At 38.1% G+C, this 15,395-nt stretch overlaps 1 protein-coding gene across 9 annotated transcripts in view; it reads right to left on the bottom strand.

Moving 5' to 3' along the window:
* LOC139934558 (uncharacterized) overlaps positions 1–15,395 on the bottom strand; it is a 142,494-nt gene that overhangs the window by 74,509 nt on the left and 52,590 nt on the right. Inside the window, exon 2 of one of the 9 annotated variants that reach the window (XM_071928826.1) lies at positions 6,817–6,869. The exons of 7 other annotated variants lie outside the window; for them this stretch is intronic. In XM_071928826.1, the coding sequence (XP_071784927.1) occupies positions 6,817–6,837 (21 nt within the window). In that variant the 5' untranslated portion in view covers positions 6,838–6,869. Of the gene's footprint in view, positions 1–6,816; positions 6,870–15,395 lie in introns of those variants that run through there. One more of the 9 variants, XM_071928825.1, reaches the window with a different exon arrangement.

Here is a 15,395-nt window from a genome sequence, read left to right as displayed (position 1 = left end):
TACAACAGAGCAAACTGTCTGTCCTGCCTGATCGCATTTGAGAATTGAATTGTCATGTCAGATAGAGAGAGAGCCAGGGTCCTTTAAAGGATTCGGGTACTTTTTCAAAATGTCCATAGATTTACATTAAACTTACAGGGTTTGAAGATAATGATAGTGGAAAGCTTCCCTTCAAATATTACTAACTGAGGTGCTGTTTGTTTTTGAGAAATGAGTAAACGATGTACTGAAAATACGTTTGTAAATGCTTAATTTTGGTCTCATGAGACGAAAATTATTTTCAGGACATTGTTTTACTCATTACCCAAAAACGACAGCACCTCAGCACGTAATATTTTCAGGGAAGCTTTCTACTATCATTATCTTCAAACTGTGTAAGTTTAGTGTAAGTCTGTGGACATCGTGTTTTTTGTCCTACAAAAAGTACATACACCTTTTAATACAGATAGTTTGATGAATCAATGCCGGTATTAACAACGAGCGTACGTAGCAAGCTTTTGGAGGTTTCTGCATGGTGGAGACTCACGCTTCTATGTGATTTGCCATGTGGGTATACATCGTCTCACACATCAGTGTGGGATTTATCCAATATCTTATGAGAACTGTGTTGGTATTGTCTAGGTTTTGCCGATTCTACTCGGGGGACTAAATAAAATAAAACGATAGAGGGAGGATAAGGAAAATCATTTGAAACTGAGAATGAACGGACCTTAATGCATTGACCTCAGCATGCCTCCATCTTAGATGCAAACCGGTGATGAAACAATGGAAATGTGCAGAATTGTACGCACGGCGGCGCAACCTTAGTTTGACCTTTAGGTGAGGGCGCCCTATTAAAATGACGTCATAGGCATGAGGGATATCAATAATGTAATATTACAACAAACAGATTTTGTTGAAATTGGAGTCCTGCTCGTGGTACCCAGCCATCGTATATCCATATCTGATTTTAATCTTACGAAACTACGATGCACGTCATGAACACCCAATATATAGATCTTCTAAATTAATTAAAGAGTATACACTTCATCCCCAATCTCCAGTTTTCATAGATATTTCAAAAAAATGACTTGTAAAAGAAATTCCATCTAAAAATACAGTCACTTTTTAAGTTAAAGCAAGAAAAGAAAAATATTCAGGCATACATTTTCTTGGAAATGATAGTATTTCAGTCTAGGAATATTAATTTTGGAAAAATATAAATTTGTGGTTGAAAATATCAATGCAAAGCATAATGTTCAAATAAATAACAAAATATATTTCTCCACAGCACTTAGAGTAAAAAAGAAAGAAAAAAAGCCACTATTCTTCCTACCAACCAAAAAAAATTCTAATAGGGATAAAAGATTGTATGCCTACGATCCTCTGATGTTCAAAAATAACAAATCAAGCATGGATGTAACCCTCCCATTTGCCGTCCAGACCTGTAATCATGTGTACACAGCCAGCAAACTAGGCACCCATAACAAGATTCAGTCTATCATCGAGACCCTTCCCCCTTTCCCCACCACTTCCTTTTTGCACTCCCTTCTCCCCCCTCCTTTTTATTCCCATTCAGTGAAGACGAGTGTCAATGAAAGAATTGAAAACGACAGAGTAAACAGCGCAGCATAAATCCCATTTCAGCTCCAAAGTGCAAATCCATGTGCTGTGAACATTTACATGAGCACATCATGGTAGATTTTGTTCTGGGCTCTTGTTGTGTTCATGTGTGACTGCCCCCCCCCCCACCCCACCCGACAGTCTTTACTCATTTCAATCATTCAAAATGTCAGAGATACAAAGCAAAAACACAGGCTCAGTGTTAAAGGTAGATTGTACATTTGGAACCGTTTGAGTGTTTCAACCCTACAGAAATGTAGGTATACAATAAAACTAACCTGTGGAACTTTTATTTCAAAGGTGGTCTCGTTTTTGAGATATTGCAGAAAAATTTAAAGCAGTTACACGTATGTCCTCACATAAAGAAGAATCCGTATATGGAACACACAATCTGAGAAACATACATTCTCTGCGCAAATATGGTATGCACTTCGATTGGTTTTTCCCAAGGAGAGATGCACATTAACATAGCAGAAAATCATACCTCATTATTTTCTTTAGCTGATGATCAGCTAACTGACTAATATGTTATGACACCTGAAACTTCTTACAATACAGAAAACACACATCTACATAAACTAACGTTAATCTAAACACAGCTCTGTGTCCAAACTCCCAATCACTCTGTGAACATCCCTGTAGGAAAATCCTATTCCTCAACCCTATAAAAAAAACACTGCATGGATGGTGTCAAGTCCACATAGTGTTTCAAGTCCCTTCATTATGTGGACCTCTTTTATTCCCAGGTCCAGTCTTAAAACACACTACATCGCACACACACACAATAGAAACAACCTAGAAGTTACCCTTTAAACAGGCATCATACATTAACAAAACAAAGCACAAACCCAACAAGCAAAACGCATCTAATGTTGCGTGTCAGCTTACACATTTTTATTATGTACATTTCCTTACTTTGCAAAAAAAAAAAAAAAAAAATGAGAAAAAAAAAATCTTCAGATTTGGTTTGATTGACGCAGCGGCGAAGGGAAGAAAGACGCCCTGGGCGTCGGCGGAGGAAATTACCTGGCTCTCTCTCACCATAAGGTCTCAAGAATCCATGGGACTGATGGAGGCTAGCTTTGCATATTAGATGATGACTCTGATTAGGGATCCCACCTCTTCCTAGTGAGTGGATTAGTGAGTAATGACTAACATATGACTGCACTCTTCTCTCGTTCTGTAACTGTAGTAATTTTTTTCTTCTATTTCTGACGTCTTGTCATTGGGAGGCAGATTTTTTTCTTTCTTGATGTAACACGATGATTGCTGAAAATGTTAATGTTTGGGAGCTGGGGTTTTTTTTATTCCTTGGAATACCAGATTTTCAAAGCTTGCTTTTAAAACATTAAAACAAATTCAGTTTTCAAAGTTGATTGAGAATATTTCAAAACTGTTACTGTAAGTATAAAGTTTGACATACATTTAAAGGGTTTTTTTTTTGGGGGGGGGGTATTGCATTTCCTTCTCCTTTTTGAACCAAATACGAAAGCCTGTCCCTGTCAGGTATTTTTTTTAGAAGAAATTGTGAGAAGTTTTGCTTAAAAGGGAAGTTGATATATTTCTCTTTACAAGAAACCAATATCTTAAAGCTGCTGCACATTTGCTGGCCGCATGTGCTTGTTGAGCAGCTAGCCATTTCTACTAAGCAAACATTTCTGAGCTCATAGCAAACCTGTGCACTCAGTAGCTTTATGGCTCAACAGTACAATATAAAATATAAAAAACAGAGTTCTCCTGAAGCACAAGCTAGTGCATCAGCCCAATACAAGCAAGTTGTGCAACCTCACTTTATACTTTGAACACATTCTTTTAAAGGCAGTGGACACTATTGGTAATTGTCAAAGACTAGCCTTCACAGTGGGTGTATCTCAACATATGCATAAAATAACAAACCTGTGAAAATTTGAGCTCAATCGGTCATCGAACTTGCGAGATAATAATGAAGAAAAAAAAACACCCTTGTCACATGAAGTTGTGTGCGTTTAGATGGTTGATTTTGAGACCTCAAGTTCTAAATCCGAGGTCTCAAAATCAAATTCATGGAAAATTACTTCTTTCTCGAAAACTATGGCACTTCAGAGGAAGCCATTTCTCACAATGTTTTATACCATCAACCTCTCCCCAATACTCGTCACCAAGAAAGGTTTTATGATAATAGTTATTTTGAGTAATTACCAATTGTGTCCACTGCCTTTAAACTATTCATAATGTTATGCCACCAACTAGTACCAGGTTGGAAATCAATTTGGAGATTTGCTACTTTTAGAAGGAACTCAGTAATATTTAGTTTTTTTATTTTACGTACTGATCGCTTGGATATTTTTCACTCTTTTTTTTTTAAAGGACCTTGAGTTCCCATGCTACTGTTTCACTTCATAGATTCTTGAGTTCCCATGGTCCTACTTTCTACTTCATAACCCAGACAGTGATCTAGTTATACAGATTATTAGAATCAATTCCAAATCATAACAAAGAACCAGCCACTTTGAACTGCACTCCACTGGCCCGACCTTAACTGACCTGTTTGCCAACTCAAGTGACCTTTTGACTTAGAGGTCAAGTGGTATGCGACAGCTCAAAACAACAATGAGCAGTCACACTCCCAGAGAACTATGCGATCAGTTTGTTCCCTTGGCTCACAAGGGGATAGGGCTGGTTGCTTATCCTAACAACAACACAAACAGCTTAGTTAGGGTGTTCAGACCTGACTAGGAATCCGAAATCACTGGCTGACCTGGCTTTTTACAGGAGCTATAACCGTAGCATTTTTTTTATACGTAGCATTTAAAAAGCCTGAGGCCTATTAGACTAGCTGGTTACCTAGTTACCGACTAGGATGTACCCGATCTTCGCCCGAGGGGGAAAAGAAAAAAATAAGGCCAATGGAATATGTGTGAAGAGATGGAATGGAAACTTGGGGAAAGTACAAATACGCTTGCAATCAGAGGTGGCCTCCGAGACAAACTAACTGGCTAGGTGAGTCAGAAAATGCTAGGGAGAGCCCGGGGCTAGACCAATGGACGTGTCTTGTTGCGTACTCCAGCTGTCCAGAATGATCACTCAGCCATCTAGTCTAAAGATGCTTTGGGCTTCACTGGTTCTCCACGTTCTTTACACACCTAAATACCACTTAACAGACTACCAGCCAAGTGTACTTTTTTTTCTCTTCTTTCGTTTCCTTTCTTGGCGATGTGTTAAAGATCCATTACTTCCCACAAAACACCACAATAGGAGAACATCTAGTGACAGAATCAGGGCATTATACATCAGAGCTGATTAAGCCCCAAAAAAGTCCCTTCAAAACTCATTAGCTGGGCAGAAATTAGGCGGGGCACCAGTAAAAAGAAACATCTATCATTGGTTGGTGAACAGTTAAAGGAACACGTTGCCTTGGATCGGTCGAGTTGGTCTTTGAAAAGCGTTTGTAACCGTTTGTTATAAAATGCATATGGTTGGAAAGATGTTTTAAAAGTAGAATATAATGATCCACACAAGTACCACTCAAAATTGCGTGGTTTTCCTTGTACCTAGTTGACTAACTAACACGGTCGATCAATTATGGCAGTCAAATTTTTGACTCCCATAAATGGCCGACCATGTTAGTTAGCAATGTAAAAGGAAAGCCACGCAATTTCGCGGCAATTTTGTGTGGATCATTGTATTTTACTTTTAAAACGCATTTCTAACCATATGCATTTTATAACAAACGGTTACAAACGCTTTTCACAGACCAACTCAACCGATCCAAGGCAACGTGTTCCTTTAATGATACAAAACTTTCTTTCAAGGCTATATTTGTATTTCTGTTTATGTATTACCGCTTTTTATTTACTCATTTGGCTATTTATTTATTGATTTATTAATGTTTGTTGGTTTTTATTGGTACCACTGTAACAACAGATCAACAGTTTGGAGGTTATAAATGGTGTCGGAATTTGTTTACAGAAATGAACGACTCTAGCATTAGTAAATCAAACAATTTAGTATCTCATACACCAGTGTATATCCAGCACTGTGTACTGAGTACTTCCCTGAGTTGTGTGAAACTGATTCACAGGTGAATCACTTGGGTGTTTTTTCGTTCATTATTGTTTCGCAACTTCGACGACCAATTGAGCTCAAATTTTTACAGTTTTTTTTTAAGGCTCAATCGGTCATTGGAGTCGGGAGAAAAGTTTCGCCGTGTCATGATATGTGTTTCAAATAAATCTGTTATTCTCGATATCGAGAATTGATAATTGTTTTAATGTTTACTTAAAAAGTAAAGCATTTCATGGAGTAATATTTCAAGGGAAGTCTTTCACCATTACCTTCTGTAAACCCTGTAAGTTATTTGTAAATCTGTGAACTTTTAATTTTTATTCTGTTCAGAAAGTGTCCAATGGCTTTAAGGGTAAAATATTATAGTCTCTATTCCTAATGCAACAAATTATAACGCCTCTAAATCACTCTGGGGAGTTAGGGTGTCAATTAATTGAAGTACTTTTTGCATGGGCATCAAGACTTCGGAACATTTGCATGATAAGCAATGTTCATGTTCTGCAAAAAGGGGGGGGGGTGTGTGGGGGGGGTGGGGGGTGGGGGGGGGGGGGGGGGGTGAAGGAGCAACCCGACCCACATCAGTACATCCACAGCATTTTGTTGAGAGGCACAATTGGCAACAAAATCAGAAGTCAACCTCACTTCCGGAGCATTAATCATTCATTTTTGGCTTGGTTGAAAGAATGCAAGTGATATAAACATTTATAGGTATGAAAAAAGACACCACTAGTTTTTAGTGCTCATTGCAATAATTAAACAATTAACTCAGATCATGGGCATATAATGAGCATAATTTTATTTGACCTGCATATACTGCATAAAAATAATTATAGCAAAATAGGCAATAACAAAATAATTAAATTTTTCTGATCTTAAATTTCTATTCTATCCTGTAGTTTGTTCACCCCCAAGTTTCATGAGGAAAAAACAGAGATGTATTTATGAAGTAAAGATTTACACGAATCTGTAACTTCTTTCTGTAAATCTAAGCAGTCACTGTCAGGCTTTTAAAAAAAAAATTAAAAACATTAATAAAGAAGAATTTAATGTTGCGTTAGCGGTTAGTAGCACATTTTTGCTGTATGTTTTAACTTGTTAGCTTCCTAAATAAAATATATTTAACAGGGTAATGGGCTGCAGAAGTTGGCCCAATTTCAGGGCTCTGCTTACCGCTGCGCTTACGTTCACCATTCTCTTCAGAGGCAAGCGCTGAATTTCATCAGCTGTGTAGGCAAAAAGAAATGCCTATTAACGTAAACTAAACATGCGCAACAGCAAAAGCTAACGCCCGCTTCATACTCTCTGCAAATGCGAAGCAAATTGTGACATCACAGGGCCATTTTCGCTGGGAATGCTTCCAGGAGTTGATCAAACTTCAACTGATGTGAATTACTCGTTGCGAATTTGTGACGGCATAATTTGTATCGCATCTGCATAAAGTATGAACCGGACTTTCGCTTCATGTATATATTCAAACAAATATATCATAAGCGCAAAACAAAATTATGCTTGATCAATTATAATCAAGCCATTACAGTCGTAAGACACTAATTTTCCATGCATCACTTTATGTTCATATCCTCAATCCACACAACAGAGTTTGATTTTAACTCAAAAAGAGAAGTGAAGAGAAAAAAAAACGAAATGATGCCAGGTTGCTAACGAGAGGTCGGGATTTGGTCAACCAGAAGACCCTCTCGCATGGCAGAATACCAACAATACCCGTTTCAATACCCCGTGCTGAGCTTGGCACTGGGGTCCATTTGTGAGATTCACTACCACAAGAGCATGAGAGGGGGGGGGGGCAGGGATGGGACAGTAGATGAGGGAGAGGAACAAAACCTCCACACATGCCCAAAGTAACAATACGATACCGTCTGGATTTACCCGCTGCAAAGTGATGATATCAACGGGGGGTAATGGATGTAGGAGAGAGAGGCGTACAACGGCTTCATGGAGTCTTAAAGCCAAGACAAAGGTTTCAGGCCTGGCCATGATGACTTAGGGGGTAGGGGAATCTTGCATGCTATGATTGCAAGAGTCGTCTTCGGGTGGATGGATGACAGTTTTAAGATTTGGGGTGTGTTCGTGCACATGGGAGAGATAACTTAACGCGGTGTAGATGTAATGTTTGCTGTAATTACAAACAACATCCCCAGCTTGGAAATCGAACACCCAACAAGTGGATTTTAGGATTTGGCACGTGCAATTGTGTGTGCTCGTCGGATCACAACACGATGATACAAGATACACTACAGGTACACTGACGGCTTGCATAAATTCCGCGCACTGTAAATTATGGTATGATTAACTCATGTCTACATTTCAAATTGAAGCTGATTTTTAATGGAGGGTCAACATTTTGTAGAGCTGTTGAATTTTAACAATCCTGATTACTAACGTTTATTAAGTAAAACATCATATTCCTACAGTATGAAGATTAGAAAATCATTCCAAATAAATCGGTTGAAACCTGAGCCATTGAAAAACTGCTTAGCAAAGAAATAAATTGCTCAGCAGGTTAAAGCCAAAATACAAGGAAATGTATTATTAAAGACTGATGAGACCGATTACTAAGGATTGACAATAATAATAATACAAAAATCTAACATTTTCTGCTTTATAATATCATGATAACAAGTGGGCCCTACATGTATACCAGAGTGTTCCACTTTTAATTTTATTTTTAGGTCATCAGGCCTCGCTTGTTTCCTAAAACAGATATTTGTTTGAATGTCCTGAAATAAAGAGAACATTTAACGTTACATACAGAACATCCTGCCGCGCTGAACTGCCGTAAACCAGCCACAAATTCCTGTTCCCAATCACAGAACTAACCATTCCGCCGACGGGAACAAATAATTCCTGCCGCGCGAAACTGGGTCACGCTACAAGCCTTACTTTGGCTGGTGAATGTGTGTGTTGACTTCCAGAACTGGAACGGATATATGCTACACGAACATTCAATTAGGAGAGACCTGAGTGCTGCATGTGTGTGCATTTCTACAGTGTGGTGTGTGCTCTGTGAAACAACCTTGAACGTTCTCTTTACCGCTACACTAAATTATGTTGGGTACGGTATGTGTGCGTTGCGGCTGCATGTCCCCCGACTCATTTATGTGCGCATAATGATGCAAACACGATTAACCCAAAATGTGTGATAATGTGCATGTAAGAGCTAAGAGGTGCAAACAGACGGCCACATCCAAGGAAATTTATAATTATCAGAATCCAGTCTAAAAAAGAACGTGTAGAAAAGCAATCTGCGACATATCATAGACAATCTACTTCGCGGTAGTAGAATATATTTAGCAAGGCAGTTCTCTAAAGAACAAAATCTAACTGGTGAGAAGATACACACATGGTGTTACTACAAACTAAATAGCTATTGATACCTCACCATACAGACCCTCAAATCCCATAAAAACATATCATAGGTTATTACCTGTTAAAAAAATGTATTTGAGATTGCTGGGGACACAATAACCCACACCCTAACATAAAATTTGACACTCAAACAGCCCGACTAAAATATTTCAAGACACATTGTATTATTCAATGTTAACCCACATGGTTCATCATTGTTTGTTTGTTTGTTTGTTTGTTTGTTTGTTTGTTTGTTTGTTTGTTTTTAATTTTTATGATTTAGGTTGGTAAATAAAAATAGTTAAATGACAGACACACAGATCCCTTATTTTCATTTGATTGGTCGAAGACACGCTATGTGTCATAATATTAAATTTTTTGCTATGTATACTGTCGCATTGCTCTAAAATATGAATAGAGGTTCCATTTGTGGATGATTATGGAACGCTTCCGTTGTTTAGCAGCATTGTTTTCAAAATAGTAATTCCTCGCCCGTTTATTTTAACGTGGCAAGGTTGTGTCGCAGCAGACAAGGTTGGTTAACAAGATGGTTGCTAAATTTAGTCATTTCACATTTTGTTAAAGTTTTTTTAGTTTTTTTTATTTTGAAGTGTGAGGGGGGCAAGTTTCCGTGCCTACTTTGTGGTTATTGTGTAAATATTTCTAAGGACGAGATATTATGTGAGAGCTATATAAAACAAATATTGATTGCATTTTGTTTGTGCAGTGTCGCACAATAATCACCTGGTGAAATCTGGCTTTTCCAAATGGAACAGTCCAGATTTCACTTTGTCACAATAATCTGCAACACTGCACTTCATGTAGTGTATAATATCATTTCTAATGAATTTAATGAGAGTGTACTGATAGATGCCCCCTCTCAAAACCCCATTCATAGCCCCTCCCATTATCCTCATCCCTCTCTGGTAGTTTTCCACAAACATTCAAAAAATCACCCCTAATAACCAATTTAAAAATTTTACTCATAATACCGCAGTGCCGATCCATACATATTACTCTTTTATCCAGCAAGATGGCTAAAAATAACTGACACTGCACTCTTGAACTTGACAGAGTAAAGTGGCGGGATCTCTGGAGAGCAGCTTCAGTAGCTGGGGTCAAAGGTCAGCATATCAATCCATGAAGTGGAAAGGCTTTTGTTGCTTCTGACATTTACGGCGGCTCTATCACGCTCGTACACTCTGAACATAAAGGCTCCGCATTTATGTTTGCACTGAATGATTTTTGTATGCAATTGTTCGCCTCGGTAATTCGTTGTTAATTTTTTATTTTTTTCAAGCAGAAAATCATTTAAACTAATCAAGATATCGGCCAATTGCAGTTACCATAGTTTATGATAACATTTTGCAAGTCCTCTAATCAGATTTTAAAAAAAAATCATATTTTTATAATTTGTAGTTTTGTGAAAGGCTGACTCGTTTGTGTTTACACAGCATGATTTTTATATGAAATCTTTTTCCACTTGCAATTCGTTGCTCTATTTTTGAAAATGTGAGATATGGAAATAAATAAGGGACTGGCAAATTGATTTCCAATGATAAATTTTCAGCCTTGTTCCCAAAACAATCGATCCCACTGCACTTGTTCATCCAAACAAGGCAAGGTTGTCTACATGGAGGGGCCCATGTTATTTAGAAGGTTTTGGACTATAGTTTTTAAGTGTTTTGGATGGATGAGTTTCTATGTCTCTGATTTTTGTTTAAATTGTGTTCACATTTTCCAAAGGACACAAATCTATGTGTGAGTTATACAAAAAATAGTTAATGGACTGACATTTCAATTTGTTATTTGTCATTGGTGATTTGTTATATAAAACAAATTATTTTAATGCATTTTATTTTAGCATTGTCGCAGAATATACTCACTTGGTTAAATCCGACTTACGGTAAACATTTCTTTTGGCTTCGCCTAGTGAAATGGAATAGTCCATATTTCACCGTGTGATATTCTGCAGACAATTCACTCTGACGCATTCAATATTTGTATATTACATTGTAACTACCCAATCGAGATGCATTTACTGATAAAATGAGCCAATTACTCTCAAAATGGAACAAATAAAACATCATTATTATATTAAGTGCAAGTAACCTTCCAACTCCATCATCGACGGATACGAACAAAAGCAATTTGAAATTGCTTTCCGTTCCTTGTGCCGGGTTTTTAATGTCTTTATATTCCCTCTCAATGACCCAACTGAGTACTATGGAGAGTGATAATAATGTTGAATAGTGGTTTTCACTTTCCGCAAATGATTAACAATAACCCGTTGATAATAACAAGTAGGGATACTCAGATAGAAACCAACATTACAACAAGACCTTGAACTATGTTTGTATCGAAGGGACGGAAGGGACGCTGATCAATACAGATGATAACCTAATGTGAAAGCTGTATTGTACCTGCGCTCGCCAAATTAGTCGTTAGTGGTTAAATAAAGACATGGTCTGATTCACTTGGGATCTTCACTGTGCATAGCCAGAGGTCCACTGTACTTTTACTTTAGTTATAAAATGAGAATCTAACTGTAGTCTGGTTCCTTGTAATTGGCTGACTTGTTATGAACAGGTTAGAATGGTGTCTGGGTACAAGATATTAGCTTGATATTCAGGAGGAGGGGATTGACGATTTCACTGACGATGGCAGAATTTGTATGGGGGAGCTGAAAGGTTAGGATAATTAAAGAGAAGGAACAATTTTTTAGAAGTGCACGTTGCATGCAAATCAATACTAATTCAAGACTTACATGTTGGATTTAAAGTAAACGAGTAGGGTCCAGTATTGCCTGCAGGACCAAAGTGATTTATCTGTTAGGGTTCCTTGACGAACAGAATTCTACAGTGGCCAGTATTTTGTAAGGTTTATTTTTGTTTAGTTTGTTTAAATGCAAAACCCAAGACAAGGCTAAAAACTAGTCTTGGGAAGGGGGACAAGAAGAAACTATCTAAGATGAAAATAACTTGGGGTAGGTGTGGGGGAGTTAAGGAAAGGAATTGATATTCATTTTATAACAGTCTAATTGTAGGATGGAGAGAAACATCTAGGCAAGAAGCAGTACATGGAATATTAAAGCTGTGTTTTAAAGTTGTGGTAATGGCTCTTTGTTCTGTTTGTCTCAATCTCCTTGTTTGTCTGTCTAGGCCGTCTTCTACAAGCCTTGGCTTAATCTGACAGCTGACATACTCTCTTTATTTTGGTTTTATAGATTTTCTTATTATTTGGCTTGTAATATTCTGCAAATGTTATATCTTGAGAAGAGTTGCATGAAATAAATGTTGACCTGACTTGAACTGATGTGCATCTCAGGGGTCGATTTCACAAAGAGTTAGGACTAGTCCTAACTTAGGACTCTTAGGACTAGTCCTAACTTAGGACTAGTCCTAACTTAGGACTAGTCCTAGGAGATATACAAATTGCATGGATAGTCCTAAGTTAGGACGAGTAACTGGTCCTAACTCGAGATAAGTCTAGTCCCAACTCTTTGTGAAATCCACCCCAGAGCTCAAAGCTAATCAAGAAGACACAAATCAATTATTTATTGACTCTCTGCATCATTATGAAAAGACAACTAGCGGCTTGGGCACAAGTGAAACATCTTCAGACAGACTGAAGGCAAAGGGCCTGGCTCCGGACTAATCACTGATGAAAATAAAATCCTTACTTCAAGAAACATGACAAATCTCTCAGACAGGCTGTTCCAAACCGTGCATCTTGGAATAATACGCAAGCCTTTCCAAATCCTTTAAAAACCCATCTCTAAGTATTGTCCCAGTTTGAGGAAGTCAGGACTGTACAGCTGATACGACCTAACTAATATTACAGGCCTTATTTGAATAACGCCTTAGGCCCTCTGGCTTAGGTCCTGGCTAGAAAGTTTCAATTAAAGGCAGTGGACACTGTTGGTGATTACTTAAAATAATTATTAGCATATAACCTTACTTGGTAACGAGAAGTGGGAGAGGTTGATAGTATAAAACATTGTGACAAACGGTTCCCTCTGAAGTGACCAGTTTTTGAGAAAGAAGTAATTTTCCACGAACATGTTTCTTTAATATCGGGGCTCTCCAAATGCACAAGCTAGCCTAATATCGGGTTGATTGGCACAAATTGCGTGTTGATGTCCCCAGATTCCAGCAGATACAAAGAAACACTATTTTTTAAATTAATATTTCCAGAAAATACATCAAGAAAAAAATACTTTTAAAATGCTCCAGATTTTACAGCATGACTTTTAAAACCAAGATAAACACCAACCAGAAAACATTCCGAAGACCTTGTTTTCAATTTATCAAATCTTCGACCAAACATGTCTGAATTTAGGCCACAGTATTCCCCCAGTTTTGAGGGAAAAAAAAACTATGTTTAATTCATTGTTCAAGTCAATGTACAATTAATGATAAGTTTCAAGTTGTTTTCAATCGATAGTTTGCATTGTGATTGACGACAGAGACCTTTTCGTCTGTGAACAGCTGACATAACATTAACAACCTTCACCAAATTTGTCTAGAAAACAGTTCGGTAAAAACTGGCTTAATGTAACAGCAATGCTATTGATTCAAAACAACGCCAAGACAATTATGAAAACTGTTTGAATTTGAATGGTTTCCAATTTGTAAAAACATGATTAATCCATATTGCAAGTAAATATTTGAATATACAAATCTCCTTGAAAAAAAGGAGAAAAACCTACACAATCCAAAACAGGATAAAGATTCAACCAGTGAAATTAAAATGAATCGAGTTTCAATAAGAAGAAAGCTCATGCTAGACCTTTATCACTCTTGGTCATGTTCCCTGTTTCCAATAACAGTAATGAATGCTAACATTCATTGCACATGGCACCTGACTACTATTTCGTCCAGCCGCAGTTTGGTTACAATGAGTTGGAATGGAGTAAAATCAAGATGACCACATCGTGATTAAGATCTATGCATTGCACCCGGCCTTGAATTTTATTTTTGAAAGGGCACAGTGATTTTCATTTTCAAAGGGCACTCCCCATAATGGTATGGGATTATTTTAAAGGGGCACCAAGGCCAGGACTAGGGGCACCAAGGCTAGGACCAAGAGCAACAGAGGCTCCTCCACGGACTCTGTGCAATTCCAGGGCCTGGCTGCGGACTAATGACTGATGCTTCTGAGATGCATCAAGTAAACCGCAATTTTTCCTTAATGTGTCTTCACCGAATCGCCCCTTATTAACCTAATCGTTAGCCTGTTGGTTGTTACAGCTCATTGGCTTATGGTATGATGCAACTGCCATGTGCAAAGAAATCGGTAAATCGTGCAGGTCTCCCCCAGTGATTTTTTTCCTCCGTGGCGATGTGTTGCTTTGCACATGAGTTAACGCTACCACAAACAGACCAATGAACAAGATCATAAGCTTGCCAATAACATGGACATCATTTCTGGATCAACACATGTGATGTAACGGCCCGTTTGTAATCATGGGGAGCCTTGCCTCGCTGCATAAAAGAAACGCCTCCTCTCTCCCCCCCCCTGTCCCACCGCAAACCGCAGCGATAACGCCACTAAGTGTATTATGACAGTGATGTGATACTATGAGGTTCAACAAGGGGTCATCTCTGCACGCAATCCTACAGCCTCGCTTGTGCACCTCGCACCAATATCCAAGCGCTATGATCTCATTTGGGCAGCGGAGCATCAAGCAAGGCCCTCATCATGCAGTGCCATCAAGAAGAAATATTGTCATCTCCATCCGTCCGTCCTATGCATGGAACACCCACAGCCAGCGCAGGAAAAAAAATCGCACTAAGCAAATGTGCCAGTATCAATGACTATCACCTCTTCCACTCACTGTTTATGGATCAATCCAAGCACGCAAGTGCTGCACGCTGCACAGTCATTGCTGGGACGCTGGCATGGAAACATATCTTCTTTTAAAAAATTTATGTGATTTAGGCGCCATTCTCAACACTGAATTTCCCAGACAAGACAGCATTATAACTTAATGATAAAAAGAAGACTAAATGTGGATATTTGCAACGAAACAGTCACTAATCCTGTATTTAATACTTTTTTTTAAAGAAGAAGAAGAAAAAACACACTAAATATAACCATCGATTAACAATGGCATTCCAGTTTGCTCTTTTCCTGATATAGGAGTTGGATGCCTTTAGTGATTGTCAAAGACCAGTCTTCTCACTTGGTGTACCTCAACATATGCATAAAATAACAAACCTGTGAAACTTTGAGCTCAATCGGTCATCGAAGTTGCCAGATAATAGTGAAAGAAAAAGCACCCTTGTCACAGGAAGTTGTGTGCGTTCAGATGCTTAATTTCGGGAACTCAAATTCTAAATCTGCGGTATCAAAATCAAAGTTTTGGATTACTTCTTTCT

Source organism: Asterias amurensis, chromosome 3 (genome assembly GCF_032118995.1).
Source record: "Asterias amurensis chromosome 3, ASM3211899v1".
Lineage (NCBI taxonomy): Eukaryota > Metazoa > Echinodermata > Asteroidea > Forcipulatida > Asteriidae > Asterias > Asterias amurensis.
The sequence above is the reverse complement of the archived record's forward strand: the minus strand, read 5'-3'. Positions and strand labels throughout refer to the sequence as shown.